Below are 19,960 nucleotides of genomic sequence, written 5' to 3'. Positions count from 1 at the left end.
GTGTATCTAGACAGCAGAATCAGTAGAGTCCAACAAGATTATTAGGCCAGGCTTCAGAGGCCATGAAAGCAGGTGTACTAGCTCCAGCACCAATAAGAAGCTGCCAGCAAATTAGCTGATTTAAAGCACTGCAGAGCTCCAGTCCCCAGCCAGCTCACGTCTCCAAATCACTCCCACAGGCACAGATTTCTGGAGAATGCAAATGTTACACATGGCTACCCAAAATCAGCTCAAGGCCAGCAGGACTTACTGGCTTTGGCAAGCACCTCTACACTGCCCTTCCTAGCAACAGGGGAATATTCATCACACAGTACTGCCTTGCTTGAATGCACAGACCCAGCTGATGCTCAGCACTGTGCTGAAGCCAATCAGCCCTTAAATCTGGAGCCCCTATTGAGAGCTACCTGGGGTTTACAAGGTCAACAGATGTAGCCCGATACAAATACAGGGGCTACAGAGCTATGCAACCACCTTAGGTGATGCAGGAACACTGCCCAAACTGCAGCACAGGGGTCTCACCCACCCAGGAGGTACCAGGAGGTACTGGTCACACATGCCCATTCACGTACATGCCAGCCAGTCCAGAGATGCACAAGGGCTTCAGTGTTCCCTGTGCTCTGCATGTGACTGCAGAGAGCCTGGAGAGTCATCTAGCACCTGAGCACCACCTACTTTCTGGGGCTTTTTGGCAACCTGGAAATCCCCAAATGTGCTGTGCTGCACTGCTAAGCTGATCTCATGCCTTTGGGCCGCTTGCCCCCGAAAGGAAAAGGCACTGGCGTCAAGTTGCTCTCCCGCAAGAGGTGCTCTGTGGCGGTCCCCTGCCAGGGTGATAGATGCTGCTGCCAAACCCAAGCAGGCTGTTCAGTGAGTTGCCCACACCCACAACACAGAGGTTATCCAGGGTTCTCCATTCTTTGGCATATCCCAAACTCCACCTTCCATTATCCTGAATAGAGTAGTTGACTTATTTTCCTCTTATTTGCTTCCCATTTGCTTCCTAACCTCAGTCTGGCATTCTTATTTCTCCAACCTGCATAGTTATAAAGGACAAGAATTTCCTTACTTAATAGTTTGTATTAAGATTTAAGTGTTGGATTTCTAATATTGCTCATCAAATTTCAGCCAAACAAAATAGAATAAGCCAGGTGAACTACTCTTGGGATGATGAACTATCTGCAAGAATTTTTGATGCAAGTATGAGAACACCAAGAACTCTCAGTTATTCAAAAATTATGTAAAAGTCTGGAATTCAAGGAGTTTCAGTTCTCTAGGATCATATTGTAGAAAGTAAATTTTAGTCAGGATTGGGTGGCTCAAGAGATTTTAAAATAGTATTTAAAAAAGCAAGTGATTAATCTCTGATCAACCACAGGGTAAGGACTAAAGAGCATTTAAGGTCTCAAACATCTCTGGGAACTAGCCAACTTAATCTAATACTGTGGATGCTGACTCCAGGCAGATTTTGGATTTTCTCACGCACAGTCATCATGCTTATGAGTAGCCTCCTCTAAATTTCACTAGAACGATTCCATCATCCTCCCCAAAATTCTGCATTACAGTTGCGCCAATGAAGAGCTGATGGCAGAGAGATACCAGGTCTGCTGATAACACTGTGCTGACAAATACCTCGTTTCTCTCTGTCCTTTTTTAACTGTGTCAGTGTGGTGTTTCTTAGTTACAAATTCCTGAAGGCAGAGACTTGAGATGCCATATAGCATTTAGCTTAAAAGGGATGAGGGGATTCATACCAGTAAGTTGATACTTTGCAGGAAAACAGATTTTGATCACTGCTGATTGCATCATGCAAAAATATGAGATGCCTGAAAATGGAAGCCAGGCATGCCTGAAGATATAGGTCCTAAACTCCCTTCAAACTAATAATAATATTGGATTGAATTTTGCTGTTTGGGTTGTTGCAGACAGAATGAAAGAACAAGTAAAAACTGATGCAATATTTCTGAAGATAAAGTATCACCCATTCTAAAATAATTCTGCTAATACCTTGATTACTCAAATTTTTGTTGGACTGCAACTCTTCTCCAAGAGGATGTAATTATTTTGCTTCTTCCTTGTCTAAAATCCTAGTCCACTGACATACTGGATTCCACCCAGTCACTATTCAGTAGTGCAAAAATAAAATACAGGCATGTACACTAAGGAGGAACATCAATCTAGCCTGACTGCTTCTCAGAAAAAACAGAACAAAACAAAACCCAGCCTCCTATGACAAATTTTATGTCATGTTTCTTTTTTACATGTCTGTCACTAAACATCGCCTTTAGTCACAAATTTTGGGTGTTCTTTTGGCCCACAGCATGTATTTATGTACTTCTCTTTAAAGAAGGCTTTTGTAAAAGTTCTGACAGCAGTCTCTGGGAATCATTCTGTTTTATTTACCAGTTTGCAACTAGTTTTTGCAATTATTGATGCAATTCCTGCATTTTTTCATAATTTTTAAACGAAATATCAAAATATACAGTTTCCAATACATAGTATCAAGCCTGTACTAGTAGTCATTATTTTCTTTTAATCTGCTTGTATTTTATTCAAAAATAAACATGTTCAGGAAAGCAGAAAAGTGTATGTCCAATGAATGTGGCACTCTCAGGACATTTCAAGTTATCCTTTTCATGCAGTTGCCACAGTTTAAGAAGCAACTACTGCTTGACCTCTTTAAGGAACAGGAGAAACTTAATGAAAGAAAACATCCCAGAACTGTACAAAAAAAAGGGTTTTTTCTGCTTCTCTGTATGCCAAGTGAAAGTTGTATAAAGTATTTTTCTAGATCAGAAATTTAGAGGTTTTATTAGCTGGTACTACTGACCTGTGCAGATGGTTTTCTGGCACAGTTTTCACTACTTGTTTACAGTATCACCTCAGTTATCCAAAACTTCTTGTTATCCCCACAAGGGTCAAATTCCTGACACATATTAATTACACTGAAAATTGCCCTAGATTACTTGAAACCTCAAATAACTGAACCTATTCATTATTCTCCCTTTTAAATAACAGAGGACATGCTGTAGAGTGGTGCTAATACTTTGTGGCTGATCCCTGTAACTCCAGAAATTAATACATAAACGTCACACTTCTTATCTAGCAGGTCTGTCAGCTTTGGTCTGAAAACCAGGCTTGAGAGGTGGAGGACATTTATACTGTGACCCTGCTCACTGCTGTGGGCTGCAGAACAGGAGGAGATAGGAAGGACAGGAAGGTTAAAACCAAAAAACCACCGACCAGCATTCTTGATCCATGCACTGCTGGCCAAGGAAACAGAGCTGCTTCACAGGTCAGCTCTCCTTAGTTGCCAAAATGACCGTGAATCCCTCCCTTGGTCAGCCAAAGAGTAGGTGCTTCCTGTACATTAAGTCTGTCCCACTGACACTTGAGCTTTTACAGTTGTGGTTACTGTACTTCACCTTCTTTTGCCCATCACTGGGCAATCACGCCTTCAGCTTCTCCCTGAAGGCACTCACCAAGCAGCTTCAGAGGAACCTCTACAACTGCATTATATTGGGGCATGAATGCAAAGATGAGAATGCAAAGACCTACTGGCAGCTCATGTATTTAGCCAACGGCAGGCATTAGCTCTAAGAACCTAATGCTGTTGCTAGGCAGGAGTGGTAAAGTTAGGGCTGTTTTTGAAAAAAACAGCAAGCCTCCTTCCAACCAAACTAGAAACAGTATTCAGAGAACAACAGCAAAGAGGCAGCTTTCTTTAAGAGAAAGTATGAGAAATATCCAGGAACTCTTAGTAACACCCATAGGATTTGTCGGTTGTGCAGCCAAGCTACACTGCACCAACCAACTCAACAGTTATAAAAGGCAAGAAGCAAGAGCATCATCAGCCCAGGCAATCGGTTTAAGGCCTGAAATTTGCTGCCTCACAACAGGTGCAAAGGCTGAGAGTCACAATTTGGAGCTCAGTCCAATGTGCCTCCCAACACACTGATACAATTTTGCAACACATCAAATCAAGTAACATCTCTCTCGCAGTAAAAAGAGACCAAATAATACCAAAATTATGACTAAAAAAGAAAAGAAAGAGGAAGGGGGAAAGCATCATGTTTACCATTGGCCTTAAGGGTAAACACAAGCTTGATTCTAAATTGTGCATGAGAACTAGTAAAATTCAAAAAGAAAAGTTGAGATCATGAAGTAGCATACAGAGTGGACTGAAAAAAGCTGAGTTGAACTCAGTACACACTTGGACGCATGCACACATTTAGCAAGTTCAATACTCTCCCCCTGTTGAAAAGCCTGAAAACTCCCTTTCACACATCACACGGTAATAAATCAGCGTGCACCATTGCCCCAAAATAAAACAGACATTCGTGGTCTAAGTAACAGTGCTTCCCACATGAAGATGAAAAGGCAGAAACAAAAAAATATGTGGCAATAGTGAGGACTTTAACAGAATGACACCACTCCAAAGAGCTGAGGATTGCCTCTGTATTGCAATATTAATTTTCTAGACCACTAGTTATATTGCTTGTCCATAAATGAATCGTAATGCTCTTACTAAGCTGTGGGACAGATTTCCACATTGTATCACAAGGCTTTTCAGCTTTCAGGAGGTTGATAGTTAATGGTTTTGGTGTCCCTCAGTCAGATAATTCAGCCTACCACTGTATTTTCCACAAGCAGTTAACTAAGCTGTTTCCTCTGCAGCATTAATTTTAACAGGTTTACAATAGTACCATTAGACCTCTGGACATTTAAGAGGAAGCACACTACAATTGGAAAGTACCATGCCAAGCAGGAAGCAAGTGGCTTTCATCCAGGAGCACTGAGGAATGCAGAAGACAAGGAGAATTCAGTGTCAGATATTTCAACCTCTGTGAACTCTTGAACACAGCACCAGACTACAGAATTTTACTGGGCTCTTAAACTAAAGAAATCACTGTGCACAGATCTTTAAGGCACTGGTTTTCCACTAGTTTGCCTTTCTGCTTGTTTGCTTTAAATCAGGGAAACAACTGCAATGTGATCTTTGGAGCGAGACATGTTCCATCATCTGCATTCAGCACGTAGGCTCCTGCTAGTGACATGCACATCATCTGACAGAAATCCAGAGTGCCTGGAAAGGTTTTCAGCATAGAAACCGTATGAACAGTTGCTAGCAGACATTAATTGCAACAGACTTCAAGTTGATTTGCAGCCAGGGAGGGGATTAGAGACGGCATTTTGCTGCTACCATCTTCAGCTCAAGGGCTGGGGTCACGACTGACCATTGCTTGCTTCCTTTTCACAAGAGAAGTCAAAGGAAGCTTGAGCTTCCCTGGACCATTTTGAGGTGGCAGATCTGTTGGTCTGACCACACTGTGAAAACTGTACTTGCATGCCTCCCAGGGACTCGTCAGATTAAGAGCTATTGGGAAGACACCCTCCCTTTTCACACTTCCAGTGCTACTGTTATCCAGTTATCAACATTCTCCAGATCATATCACATGGACCTAGCTCTTCCCTGCAGCAGATGTTAGATGTCACTGAAAAAGACAGTTGGGGATCAGAGACAGTATTTATAGCGCAGACCTACAGACTCCAACCTGTGAGAGGCTTTCCAGAATTAGGGTGTGAGAGTACTACTAAGTATAGTTTTAAATACAGACAACCTTTAAATCAAGGAAGTAAGGTTTGAGACTTTCACAGGTTCCTGTGTCCTTTGCTTTTGCCAATGCCTTAAGGAATGCATCTAAGTTTAAACTCTCTAGCTGCAGTTTCAGAACTACTTTAAACTGATCGAATGACAGCTCCTTTCCCAACTTGGTGAGCCTCTTCCTTCTCTCCTGCCTGCGTTCTGCTCATACTGTAAGATGAAGGGTATTTTTCAGCCAGATCAGCTGCCCACTTCAGCTGATCACCATATGAGTGGTAGTGCTGTCATGGTAGAAGGTGTATGAAAGCCAAATTCAGAGCAACTGAAAGCAACCATAAGCTCAGGTCCAGTTTTTATTGTTAAGGACAAAAGACAATCCTTATTTAACCTCAAGGCATGAATAGTTATAGCTCTGCTTATTTTAAGTATGTTGTCCTAAACAGATACAGTACACCAGCTAAGTGCTTCTTTTTACATCTTCATTGGTAAACTAATCAACTTTGCAATGGAAGACACCTAAAGATCGCAGGTGCCTGGATACAACTGCAACAGTGCCACATTCATCATAGGACACGGGTGACACATTCACAGACTCAGGGCATCCAACACCTTCACTGAAAATTCCTGAAGATGCTCCAGAGCATGTGGTATTGGCCCAGCTATTAAGAGGAGTCATAAGCTTCAACAGCAGGATTTGTTCTGAAGAGTATAAATCATTGTTCAGAAGGCCTTTTGTTTCTAGGACGACAGCTCAAGGAAGGCACTGGATTGTTCACTTCATTTAGTGAAGACTTAAGCTACATGGCAAATGGCATTTTGTTTGTTAAACTATCATTTTTTGATACTTACAGATGCTGAGAGATTATTCTTCAAAAGTTTGCCATTTCTGAAATACTCAGTCAGAGTCATTAAACCAACATAAGGCAAGTCATGGTTGAAATTGTAGAAGGACTCTTTAGCATCTGAAAGCAAATCTAACAATTAATCCAGTGGGCAACCTACATTTTTCACGGGTACAAAATGAGCTCCAGCTGATCTCCCCAACCCAAGAAAAGACTCTGTCATTTATAGTAAAGGTTAATGACATGATAAGAGCAAGTTCACGTTTCAGCTGCCTAGCATTATAGCTTCAGCAGTAATGTTTTTCTTTTTGCTATTTTCAAATGTTATCCCTGGAATCATTCACTTTATTAAACTTCCTATGTCAAAAAAAGGAAAAAAGTAAATAATCATTACACTAAGCCTTTATTTATATCATTTTATAAATAACAGCTTTGTGAGTCACTTTACAGCCCCAAAACAGGTAGACTCTTTGCTTTTAATCAAGGACTTTTTTCTAAAGCATGCTAAGACTGGGCAAGAAAAGGGTGTCTCCGTAAAACAAACAGAAGTTCCAAATAAGGAGATCCACTGCAGTGGCCATCCTCTCTTGGTCTTAACACAGAGAAGGTTCCCCTTTACCTCTATATTTGCATATTAACATTTTAAATTATTCAATGTGTATAAAGCTAATTATAAATCTACTGATTAAATTCATGGCTGTTGGGAGAGCAGTCTAAAACCAGACTGAGAATGACACAGGAATGCCTGTGATATTTTTGTAATGGTTATTTATTATTTGTACTAACATACTGTCTAGGAGTCCTGGCTACAGAGCAGGACTCATGGGGTGAGGTGTTAGACAAAAACAGACTAGCAGATGATCCTTGCCACAAAGAGCTTACACATATTATTAGCATTTGGCCAAACCAAGTCTTGACATTCTCAGCAGCAGAGCTCAGCAGGCTCAGGGCACAGCTCAAGCTGACTGTGAAACTGCTACACTTTTGAATCCTAACCAGTCCAGTTTGAGAATGGGTCTCAACAACATGGTGAAGTTTGCATACATACTCAGCAGCTATGGATCACAGCCATCCTTCACCTGTGTACTGCAAACCCTTACCTATCTTGGCTGGTGCCATCCTCACCCAACAAGGAAATTGTTCAGGGCACTCTGAGTGCTAAATGAGAGGCTTCAGCTTATAACAAGGGACAAATTCCTTGACACTGGCAGAAAAGGCCAGTAATCCATAGCATGACAAAGAGTGGTCCCAGCCAACAAACAGCTTAGCTTAATGAATGCACTGTAGGCACTCCAGCTAAGGAAAAATCCAGAAGAAGGGACTTCAGGGCCAACAGTGAGGTTGGTCTTCCAAAGTCCCAGCTGAGTTCTGGCTGAGGCCAGTGGTGCAGGAAGCACACGAAAACCTGTGAGGGATCAGTAATGGGCAATTTGGAAGCAAACGAGGTGCCTTCACTTCAAGTTTCACCTCCAGACATCATAAATGCAACACTCCAGCTGGTAGCTGAGGACAGAAGGGACTGCTCATGGATGTTAGGGACAGCTCATGAGCCACCGAGGGATAACGAATGTGAAGACTACTAAGAGCTGGCTAAACTCACTTCTCTGAGGATGTGCATTACAGCTAAACACAACTCAGACCATCAAAAGCAAATAAACAAGGTGTTTTGTCTGGTTTTTTTCTATAGTTTATGTCTTTTATTAATTTCCTATTGTTTCAGGCTCTCTTACATCCATACATCAGATTAAAGTATAAACTTGGAAGCCTGGACAACACAGGCTGAACCCAATGCAGTAGTGGAATACGTCTCTAGCACATTTGCTGTCAGATCAATGACTAGTTCCCAGCATCAAAAGTATGAGGGTTTTGGAGCCAAACCCAAAACAGCAGAGTAAGCATACCCATTTCAATCAATAAAATACTAAATGAGATGCCAGCATAGTGTTTTGCATTTGACTTACTCATTTATCTCTAAATGGGAAGAGAGCAATGCTTTCTGGACAGTATTTGTATGGCTAATTGGAAGCAATAAAAACCTTCAATCAGGTATAAAAAGAAAATGGCTGAATTTCCATGTAAAGTTTTAGGTTTTATTGGTTTGCATTTCATTTTCCCCCCAATGCTGTTTCTTCTCTGTTTCCTGCCAAATTTGAACTGATGGCTGTTTTCCTCTTCTGCAATGAATTAACTACAGCTTCACTGCAGATTGTTCCACACAGACTCTTTACAAACAGTGTGGTTAAGAAACACCTGTTAGTTTACTTTTGTATTCTTCATGTAACATAGAAATGTTTATGAGTACATAACGTACAGCTAAATTCATTAAAGAGGAGTTTTATAAGGTAGCTCTGTCCAGCTCAGATGACATCAAAACAAACAGGCAGGAAAATCTAAATGAAAAATGAATTTAAAGGCAGGGTCTAAAAAGCCTGGGAAGTAAAAAAACCACACAACATAAGCATAAAAAGACAATGATGCAAACCATTTATTTTTTTAAGGATACTACTCCTTTAGTGAAAAGATTCAATATATATTCCAGTATGTGGTGAGCCAAGGCACACAGGGCTGCTCCAAACCACTGGCCAGACCCTAAATACTGCTTTAGTCAAATATTCAGATTTCAGAACTGAAGGCAGACACAAGAGGTGTAGAAAAACCAATTACCATTTAGCAAGGAAGATTCACAGAAACCACGGCAGAATGGTTTGCACAGCATTTTGCTATGCTGTTGACACTTTGCTTTCCATCAACATTCACAAAAATGCTTTTGGGATGAGAGTGCCAAGAACTTATTGTTTTTAGATAGTTAGGAAATTTGGCTTCTGTTTACTTCACAAGTACCTCAACTTACACAGCAAGACGTTTTTATGAATACAATTGTTCTGGGAAATGAATATGTCCAGCAGTGAGTAGTAGTACAAAACAATGAAACAGAAATTTAATGTATTATGAATCTATGTAATACAACAGGAGCAGGCTCTTTCTAGAAAGTGCTAGAATTAAAGGGAAAGTGATAAATTTAAGAGAAAAAACAAGAAGATAGTTTTTGAAGAAAAAAATTAGTAACAAGGAAGTATGAATGGAAAGAGTGATAAAAATTAAGTTCTTTGTATTTCTCTATCTTCACTAACTATTTTTAACTGTGTGTAATACACTAGACTTTATTTGGGTCTTGTAATTTTACTTTGAGGTTTATATCTGCATGAAGAAACAAGATCTCATTTGCTGAACTTAATTAGTAGTACAAACTCCTGGAAGCTAATAGAATGATGAAATGTCTTTGAGATAACATATGACATAAAAAACCTCAAACCTATAATTTATGCAATATTCCAGCATAAGAGTAATCTACCAATACCAATACCTTATAGCAGGTAGCTATAAGGTTAGTAACAAGATCCCAGAGAACACTTTGCCAAGAGAAACTTCCTAGGAAAATAATCAGAGAAAAAAAACCCAACAACCTTGTTTTCAAAGGAACAAGCTTTCTTAAACAGCACGTTACAGTTCTGTTCATCTGGGTGCAGTAACCATGCAACCAGGTGACTTTTGCAGAGCTATTTTTTCCAGTGCTAAATCATACAGATGTCACAAAGTGGAGAACCATACGCAAACTGAACACTGGATGCCACAGTAAAGAGATTTTTATTCAGTAGTGCTGAAATGTGAGCCAAGATCCAAGCTAGAGTTCATGTCTCCATCTTTGTCTTGACTACTTCCTACTATTATATGTGAGAATCTCTCACACAGCCTCTGAAGTAAGTGTCTGAGCTCCTGTGGGGATTGTTCAAGGAACTGAAGTAATGCTATAAACTCCCCTAAACCCTGTCAAACAAAAGATAAGGCAGAAACCTTTTCTTTTCTCACGGAGTGACATTATTCAGGGACAGGAAGCAAAAACCAGAATATTTTTTAAGGGAAAATGATAGTCAACATACAGTGGTTAGCGCTGTAGAGCAAAGCTTATCTACAGTGATGCTGGTAATTTTTTATTTCTGTAGAAGAGTTAACAAGCATAGCTGTACAAAACTGCAGTTAGTAGAAACTTTAAAAATTAGTTGTGTTCACATAGAACATCATATGAAATGAAAGAAACCAACAGCAATTCACTGAAAAAAATCACTGGTTTTGTAAAAATCACTTAATTATATTCATTGTACTCTAATAATCCATCTTTGTAAGCCTTCTACAGCTTCATATGTTCTTTAATTAATAGCTCAGCCAAAATACTTTTCCAGCCTTCTACAATTAAATACATGAAAGGATGCTGCTGGAAAGCTGACAGTCTTAAAACAAAGATGCTCAGTATCAATTTCTCACATGAGAAAATTTCTTCTAGTAACGAGGCTTTCAGCAAATTCTATTACTCCTACCTAGGCCTAATATGTTCTTTGGATGTTTTGTGAATTTGCCTTTTGGTGGGAGCTTTAGTTTTCAGGATTAATGAATTCTGAACAGGAATGAGAAAACGTTTCATCAAATTTAATGCTGTAAGTCTGAATACCAAACCATGGGTCCTACATTTTCTTTCATTAAAGCAATGTATCATTTCTGCTGTGATAACAGAGGCAGTCGGCACTTCTGGAGATCAAAGCAAATTACAAACAAGCCTGCCAAGCTGAACATATGTAATTCCATATGTAATGGTGCATACAATCTACATCCTGACTCAGACTAGCAACTAGACAAAGATCATCTTTGTGTATTTATATGGCCTGCGTGCTTTGTTTGGTGGTGTGCAGATCCTTCAGTTCTTACTTTAACACTACAACACTATAACCAATAAATTTTACTTACATGATTGGTGTTCCGTATACAAGACCTGCAAATAAACCATTCCCTCTTAAACCACATGAGGAAGTCACTGGTGAGAATTTCAGAGTAACTGCAGATTCATCTAATTTTAAATGCCAGGAAAAGTTTGAAGAATTTAATCTGTCAACACCAGACCGGTTATACTTATTACTTCACAGCAGTGTTATGAGAAGTCACTCAAATATGAAATCTAGGCAAAATTTTTACACCCGATCATAATCCCAGATGAACACCTCAGCATTCTCTGTTATGGGCTTCAAGTTCACTGTTACTTTCCTTCAATAAAGGATACTTCTTAATTTTTCCTTACAATAACAAAGGAGAAAAATAGACCATCGTCTGGAGAATTAGACTCAAGTAGGCATTTTGTAGAGCTACATAATATATGACTGTTTGTGTCTCTGGAGGTCAAAGATGAAACAAAAGGCACTTTGAGTACTTCACAATTACTCATAAGTTTTAGCTCCAACTCTAAAAAAAAAAATGTATGTATTGTCTCTACTTCTGAACTAAATACTTATTCTATCAGCTACCGGGGAAAAATTAATTCTGTTACAATAATTAGGTTACACTTTTTAGGCAGAAACAGTATCTAGGAGTTCAAAAGCACATATCTCACGCTATGCAGAAAAGGTACTGAAGCTTTCAAAGCATTTCCACTTCTACTGGAGGAAATTACATTCACTGGGTTGAAATAACTGGCAAGAAGTAACTATTTACTATGTCAAGCCAACCAAAACTAAGATAATAAAGAAAAATTGGCAATAAATAATGGTCAACTTACTAGGAGGTATAACAGATTCGGGGCTACAGTGTCAATATTTTAATTCTTTTTCAGACACACAGACATGGCATGTGTAAGTGAATAGAAAAAGATTCACCCTGTGCTCAAATATACTCCTGATGTCTATACTTTAAAATAATACACCATAACTAAGCATAACAGACTAGAACACTTGATCATTTAAATTCACATGCAATCCTTAAAACAGCCACTTACCACTGTAACTAAAAATGGCAACAAAAGTTAGCAGGTATGGAACCAGACACTTTGGAAAGCTAGGGGAAGTTCTGATGGCTTGTTTTGTTTGGACCAATTTATTCACATAACAGTAGATTTAAACATCCATTGGTAATGTTCAAGAACTCAGAAGCAGTGAACTTTTTTTAATAGTCTAATTATTTATTAGGAAAAATATTTAGAAAAGTAGTTACTAAAGGGAATCAAGAGGACACAAGTACAGAGGTAATAAAGTCACCCTACAATACAAAAAAGATCTGCTGTATCATTAATAGCAGGAAAACTGCTTTTTTTCATAATGCTTTGAAGATATACATCTTGCAAGAGATATTTATCTCAAGGAACAAGAAAATACACACATATAATGACTTTTTGCTATGCCCCTCCTGCTACAACCACCTTACCTTTGGGATTTTACATATGAATAAGGAAAAAACCCAATGTAATTCAATATCATCTTCTTAAAACAGTCATAACAAAAATTGAGTCTTTCCTGAAAGGGAGCCAAGGAAAAGAAAACTGCACTACTGGTACTTTTTGCAGCTGTTTATATCAAATATTCCTTTCAAAGAGGACTGCAAAGGAATAAAACTAGATGGGTTTTAGAGGCAAAAGAAAGGCACACAAGGAAACTTTAGAGAAAGGGTGGTGGGGATCAAAAATTAGATCCTAAAACGAGGCAAGGCAGTATTCATGCAGAAATATGTCAGTCTCAAAGGCTATATAATAACACAGAACCAATTTAAAATGAAATGTAACATGGTCTCTAATACACTGAAACTTTTTAATGCAGTTTATAAAAGGTAATGTTAACTTCAGCTATCAACAAGTTCTGAATCTTGCACAACTAAGTTACAATATGAGCAGTGCCAGAACAGAAAGGAGTCATGTCTAAATCAAGGACGGCCACATGCTCAAGGACCCTCTTATTCCCAGTTAGAACTGAAGATAAAATCAATACAGCCATATTTCTATGCGGCTAATCCTGTTAGACCCAACACCCACTCAATACCCCCACTTTCTGCCCTAACAGCAACCACAAGACTGTGCCACCACTCGAGGTGACCTCCTGAGCACCCAGTGCTCCTGACAGCCCATGAGCTGTCAGCATATCCTCTGTGGTCTTCCTTGCTTATAACAGATTATGACCAATGTTTTCGCTGCTCTTAAGGTCAACATTAAACAGTTCCCTAGATAGTCCTGCAATGAATGTTATCTGCAGACTGTGGTATTTTTGGGGAAAGGGAAAATGAGACAAAATACACAAGTACAGTTTTCTTCCTTTCGAAAAACTATCTTTTTGTGGTGATGGCTTCTAATGCATGCATTCCAGTTTTTCTAAAGCTAGCACCACAACTGGAAAATTACATATAACCAAGAAGATTTTCTTCCTCTAAAAATATATCCTGCCTCTTGAATACTGCCCACTTGCGAAAAAAAAAAAAGACTGAAAGGTCTTAAGGTGACTACACAGAGTGTTCGGATTTCAGAGGGACTGCCTGAGTTTACTAGGTTAGAAGAGTTCAAATTACAAAAATAATTGCTATCTGAATCACACAGTCATAAAGTCAAGGTGCAAACAGCAGCACTGAAATACTTTCCTCCATTCAATATACTCACCAAACCTGCAATGGGAGTCGGTAGTCTATTGATCTTTTTTACCAATCCCGGTTTTATTGCATTCAACAACCTGTTATGAGAAAGGAGTATTTGTGAGTGGCAAGTCACAAAATTTCAAATTATTAAACACTTTTCCCAGCACATAAGGATTTCAGTATGGCTGGAAAAGTCTCCCTTTTCTCCCCTTCTGAAAACACTCATGGGCACCCAAATTCCATCACTGAAATGAAGAAAGACTAGAATGGAAAATATCCACAGCACAGTATCTCAAGAGTATTTATTTTATATTCTAAATTGATCTAGATCACATCAGTGACCCAGACAGACTGGGTGAATTTTGTCATGTCAGCCTGCCTTCACTGCCTACAGGCAGATCACACCTGGAAGAGCCTGAGAGCAGAAACCAAGAAGTCATTCAGGTCTGGCAGGAAACTGAGAAAGGATGCACACTTTATGGGCGGCCTGTCTATTTTCCTGAATCTGTACTTGACTTTAAATGCCATCCTTGCATATATCGAGTAGAATGGACATCCTCATAAATCACAGATGTGAGAAGACAAATAAAAAGGGAGTCCAAAAAACCCCCACCTCATCATGAAAACACCATTACGCCAGTGATACCACAGCTGAACTCCCCAAAACCAAGTTCCTCACCACCCATGAACACACATATGCTGACACAGTTCATTGCTAGAATACTCAAAAAAACTGACCAAGCCTCTAAAAGTGGGGAATTTTAATTATAAAATCCTGTTGCAATAAACACTGTGTCTTCACCACCCTTCACCTAGGAGAAAACCCTTACGCCTTTTATCAAAAGAAAAAATTCAACCAGTTCCATCCATTGGGAAGAAAATCATCAGGTCAAGACACTGACTTCAAATTCAAGATCTCTGAAGAGAAACAAAGATGTCTATTTAAATTTAAAACTCTCTGAAAATGAGAATAGCCACTATGGAAGAGAGGAACCTCATTTTGTGCTGACATGGTCTCTACACAAGAGCAGACTCTTCTGACAGCTTACTGTGGTAGTAAAGTCATTAATATTTAATATTTGAGAAATCTTGCTAAGAACTTTATCCTAACTAAAAGAATATTCCTTTCAATTAAAAGCTAACAGTCTGTGATTGTTTCCAACTTCCTGCTTCTGAGCCAGGATAACACAGGGTGTGCCACTCCTCAAAGCTCCACCAAGAGCCATCTCTACATAGTGACATATTATTTGCTGTTTGATTCCATAGGGCTGGGGCAGTTTGCAAGCTCATGAGGGAGTTCATCCCTCCCAGGGTGGACATCTGGCTTTGTGAACATTGAAATTATTGTTTTTCTTCATATCCTGCTTTTTCTCTCTCCCTGAAACATGGGCACCCATCATGGGGTGCCTGCGATCACTTGGGCACAACAGGGAAGCAGAGCAGGAGATGCTATTCTCAATATTCTCTATGATTCTAGTTAGTAAACCTGTCCTAAACTGTACTCATGTTATTACACACTTGAAGTCCCCACATCTCCAGCACCATCCCATATCAGGAGTGGCAACAAAGCCAACATGAATGACATTTTTGGGAGTTGGGGGGATTTTTTTGATCTTCTTGAAGTTAAAAACCCCGTAAACCCAAGCTCATACAGATTGCTGTACTATTCCTGCCTTCTGCTTAAGGTAGAATCTAACACTAATGTCCTAAGAACAAATGAATGAATACACTTTTATATACAAACAATTCACTTTTCCCCCCTAGATGCAGAGAATGCCAAGAAAAGAACTGCACTTCTATAACCATTATCTTATTTCACAGATCAAAAAAAATATTACTTGTTTTTTCCACAAAAGACACTATGTTATTTTTTGGCCTCACACAGCAGCAATCTTATAAAACTATTATTTTCCATTTAGCTGCTACACGTACAATTCAATTTGTTTGGTTTTTTTTTTTGTCAGAGGACTTCTTTCCAAATACTGTAGGTCTCTCATGATTCCAATCCTCAGTCTGCCTATTCTGTCTCAGGAAAAAAACATATTAGCTAAATCTAATGTATTTCTTTATTACTGAAACATAAATATATCAGGCACCATAACAAATATTGCAGGTGCAGATCAAAAGTCACAGACAATAATAGAAAGTAAAATAAAGAGATCTTAATGGAAACCTCAAATGCCAAACCCCATTCTGAATAAATCTTCAAAATGGCTTGTACAGACTTCTCTGTGAAATACAGGAGAAGGATAAATTGAGAGGAAGAAAAAGAGCAGGGAACAACCAACATTTTTGATCACTGTTTGGAGTCTGAAGAGGAAGGAAATGGGATGGGGCAAGATGGAAAACCCTGTTGGAAACAAAGTCTGGCACCAAACCCCTCAGGACCTGCTCACTGCAGAACATGTCAAATGGAGGTTTCTTCCAGAGCAGACAGACTGCTTCTGAATTATTGCCTCATCTAGAGTGACAATTCAGATGCCAAGATATTGAGTGGTTTAAGCTTGCTCTGCTACCAACCCAGCTGAAATGTTGCACTGTTTATGCACAGTGCCTCAATGGTCACCTTTACTCACAGTTACTGTCCATCCTTGCTTCAAAAAAGCCCCTAACTACACCTCTTCCTACATAGCTCTGTAGGAAACTAAATTTCCTGTGCTGATTTAGACTCACATAGAGTATGCACCTTGATATGTAAAGTTTCACCAGCTCTGGTAGGTTTGTGTTGAAATATGGGGCAAAGAAGACTCTTCCCCATTTTGCACTGGGGACCTGGCACAAGGCCCATGGTCACGGCCCAACAGAAAGACTTTGCAAGTGAGAAAAAATCACTAACCCACACCTTCCCCTGGCAGCCTCTGACAACTGCAGTCCCATGCTTTCATGCCCTACCAGTCCTAACCAAAGGACTTAGCTGCTCTAGGCCTTCCGTCCCTAACCATGTCCTAGTTTAAAGAGTTTTCACGAGAGAAAACCTGCAACATGCACCTTCCTCTGGCACCCCAACTGCATCTGCAGCTCCAGCCTGTGTCCCTCCCCCAGTCCTAATCTTTGACTCATTCTAAGGTGAAGACACTCAAACATGATAACAGCAACCAAGTTCAGGGAGGAAAAAACATTTGCAGTGTAAACCTTCCCCCGACCCCCCAACACTGGCCCCACTTCAGCTACAGCTGTAGGCAACCAGTACATGGCAGTGCTGCCCAACCTGCTGCACTGCAGGCAGCAGCGGAGTCACACATTAGGTGATCAGCATCACCGTAACCAGAACCACCTATTTTTCTGCATTTAGCTGCACAGCAAGTCTAGATATCTGCACTCTATGCATCTATGGACAGCGAAGAATTCCACCATCTGTTGTCCAATCTCATGGTTAGCTCTGAAAATATTTTATGGCATCACATTACTCCCTCTACAGCAAAAAACAAACAAGAAACCTCACCAACCTTAAATACTTCTGGAATCACAAATTTGTTAACTTAAAAAAGCATGAGAAATCTTTCTGAATGGATTGTTCTAGGGCATTAAATCAAATCTTTAAAAATCTATTTGTATTTCAGCAATCCCTGAGAAAGGTATGGAAAAAAGCAATGGCAAGACAAGTGTCATAGAAGCAATGTAGAACCCATCAGCTTCTACATCAGCTGAAACACACACACATTGTCTGGTGCCTTATTTTCCCGACATTTACTTACATTATAAAACTTAATCATATCACTTTGATAATGAGTCACAGAGGACAGGCAATCAATGTAAGCCTTGCTACAACATACATTTAAGGTCCTATTCGCAGATCATGTTAGACAAGTTACTTTTATCACCCATTCTTGCAGCAGGAAGGCACTTTCTCAAAAAACACACCTAGCTGACGGTATAGTAAGATCCTCTGCCTCAGACATCTGATCTGTCTGGCCAGTTTAGCAATACTGCTTAGTCTAAGGAAGATACTACAGTCCCTATGGGCAGTTTCAGACAGAGTTGAAGCCTAAAGGTCCTGAGTTGAGGTACTTTGAAAGATGACTTGCTTCTCTGAGTACCTTCCAGCTCCTGCTGACCCTGTCTGATACTCTTTCTTCCAAGGAAGCAGTCCTTTTTCTTGTGCAGTAAAAATCATCCGAGCTCAAGTATATTCTTCCTCACAAAGGCATCTAGGGCAGACACATTGCTCACTCCAGTCTTGCCCCAAGCAACCACTAGCTGCAAGTCCAGATTTTCCCAAGTACAAATTTAGTTCAGGTTTTTGTACAGCTGTGTTCTTCAAACATAGAAAATCCTCAAGTGGATGTGCATCTTCTAAAGAACAATACAAACCCCTTGTATTACTGTGTACCACATTCTGCTATGCCAAAGCTGGTGAACTATTGTACAAATAGTCAGAGTGGAACTGCTGAAGTTAGATAAAAGTGTTCATTTTGTTGGGTTTTTTTGTTTGGAAGCTTTGGGGGGAGTGGGGTGGTTTGGTTTTGTTTTTAAGGTATTAGTACTATTTTCATACTCCTGCATCTAGAAAAAGAGATGTGAATGGGACAAGTTCAACTAAGCAGTCCTAACAGATAACAAAATAGGATGACTTTAAATATTCCATTATTTTCTCCTTTTTCCTTCCCCTTCAGTAAGATGTCGCTAATGTAAGGTCTGATACCACATGGTGAGAGAATACTGGCTGAAAAAAAACATAAAACAGTGTCTTTCCATACTGTTTCCAAAAGGAGAATGTAGATACATTCTGCAAGCTTGCCCGTTTTAGTAGCTGGGCTTTGGAGTTTAGTAGCTGGGGACCAGAAGACATTTTGGAGATAAATGGCAAAACAAAACTAAAACTTTTTAAAACTCTAGCTTTCGGCCAACTTTTTTCTCACAGAAATCATTCTGGAGCATTAACAGCTACTTATGCAAGAAGTTAAATGGCACAAGAAGGAAAAATGAAAGAACAGAAAGATAAAGACTGTAATCCTTCTTCCATTGAGGCTTTCTGCTACCTGATATGACCAGTGTTTCTCTGATATGACCAGAGGGAAGATATCATAATGAAATCTCAAGGAACTTTTTAACAATAAAAGGAGTAAAGACAAGACAAAAAGCAATGCACCTGAAATAGGTATTAAAAGAATCAAAAAAATATGATGAAGGAAAAAAACCCCAACTAATCAACCCCAATCCCACCAAATACCCAAAAGACAATAACCCAAACCAGGATAAAACTAAACATCTTCAGGCTTCATCCACAAAACCTGAGTCTCTACATAAACATGTGACCTATTCTCAAAGACTTCAGGCACTCTGTGAGGATTTCTGCTCACCACCCCTATCATGTATGTACCTGTCCTGAGTCAGGACAATCCTCTGTTCTTCACTTCTCAAAGTTCTCCTGCCGCTTTCAGTCCAACACAGAATCATATAGGTTGGAAAAGACCTCAAAGATCATCACATCTAACTGTTAACCCAGCACTGCCAAGTCCACCAAACCAAGTCCCTAAGTACATATCTTTTAAATACCTCCAGGGATGGTGACTCCACCACTTCCCTGTGCAGCCTGTTCAAATGCCTGACAACCCTTTAGATGAGAATATTTTTTTCTAATATCCAATCCAAATCTCCCCTGGTGCAAACACACACTCATTCTCCCTTCTCGTTGTGCCAAGTGCTGGCTTGGACTCTCCAGTAACTAGCTGTTAAATGAAGCACAGTAAGACTGCATAGAAGCTAAAACCTTACCTGCCTTACCTTATAGAAACCAAAGGGCACAATGGAAATGGAAAGCTGTGCTATCCCCACTCATAGGGAGAAGCCAGGTCACTTCCTTCCCCCGATAAAACCAGCTCTGATAGGTACGGGAAGAATCAATTGCTCTATTTGATGTTGTCCCAAGGTTTGGCTTTCCAGGAGATAAGGTATCTCCACAGCTGGACAGACAAGCTGAAATCAGTACTAGCCACTGTGTGACTAACTTATTAGACTTTCCTGGGGTTGTTTATCACAAGTTAAGAATTTGAAAAACTTCTGCCAGGAAGAGAAGGCGTTTCAGGCAACAGTTGATAAAAGATCTAATGAAAAGCACCAATAAACTGCCCGTGAAATTCTTGCA

At 39.7% G+C, this 19,960-nt stretch overlaps 1 protein-coding gene across 2 annotated transcripts in view; it reads right to left on the bottom strand.

Annotated features, from left to right (window-relative positions):
- LIMCH1 (LIM and calponin homology domains 1) overlaps nucleotides 1–19,960 on the bottom strand; it is a 180,758-nt gene that overhangs the window by 85,586 nt on the left and 75,212 nt on the right. For both annotated transcript variants that reach the window (XM_027642662.1, XM_027642664.1), the window contains exon 3: nucleotides 13,901–13,970. In XM_027642662.1, the coding sequence (XP_027498463.1) occupies nucleotides 13,901–13,970 (70 nt within the window). The remainder of the gene's footprint in view (nucleotides 1–13,900; nucleotides 13,971–19,960) is intronic.

This window comes from Corapipo altera, unplaced genomic scaffold (assembly GCF_003945725.1).
Source record: "Corapipo altera isolate COAL_440 unplaced genomic scaffold, ASM394572v1 22, whole genome shotgun sequence".
Taxonomy (NCBI): domain Eukaryota; kingdom Metazoa; phylum Chordata; class Aves; order Passeriformes; family Pipridae; genus Corapipo; species Corapipo altera.
Note: the sequence above shows the minus strand (reverse complement) of the source record. Positions and strands in the feature narration are given on the sequence as shown.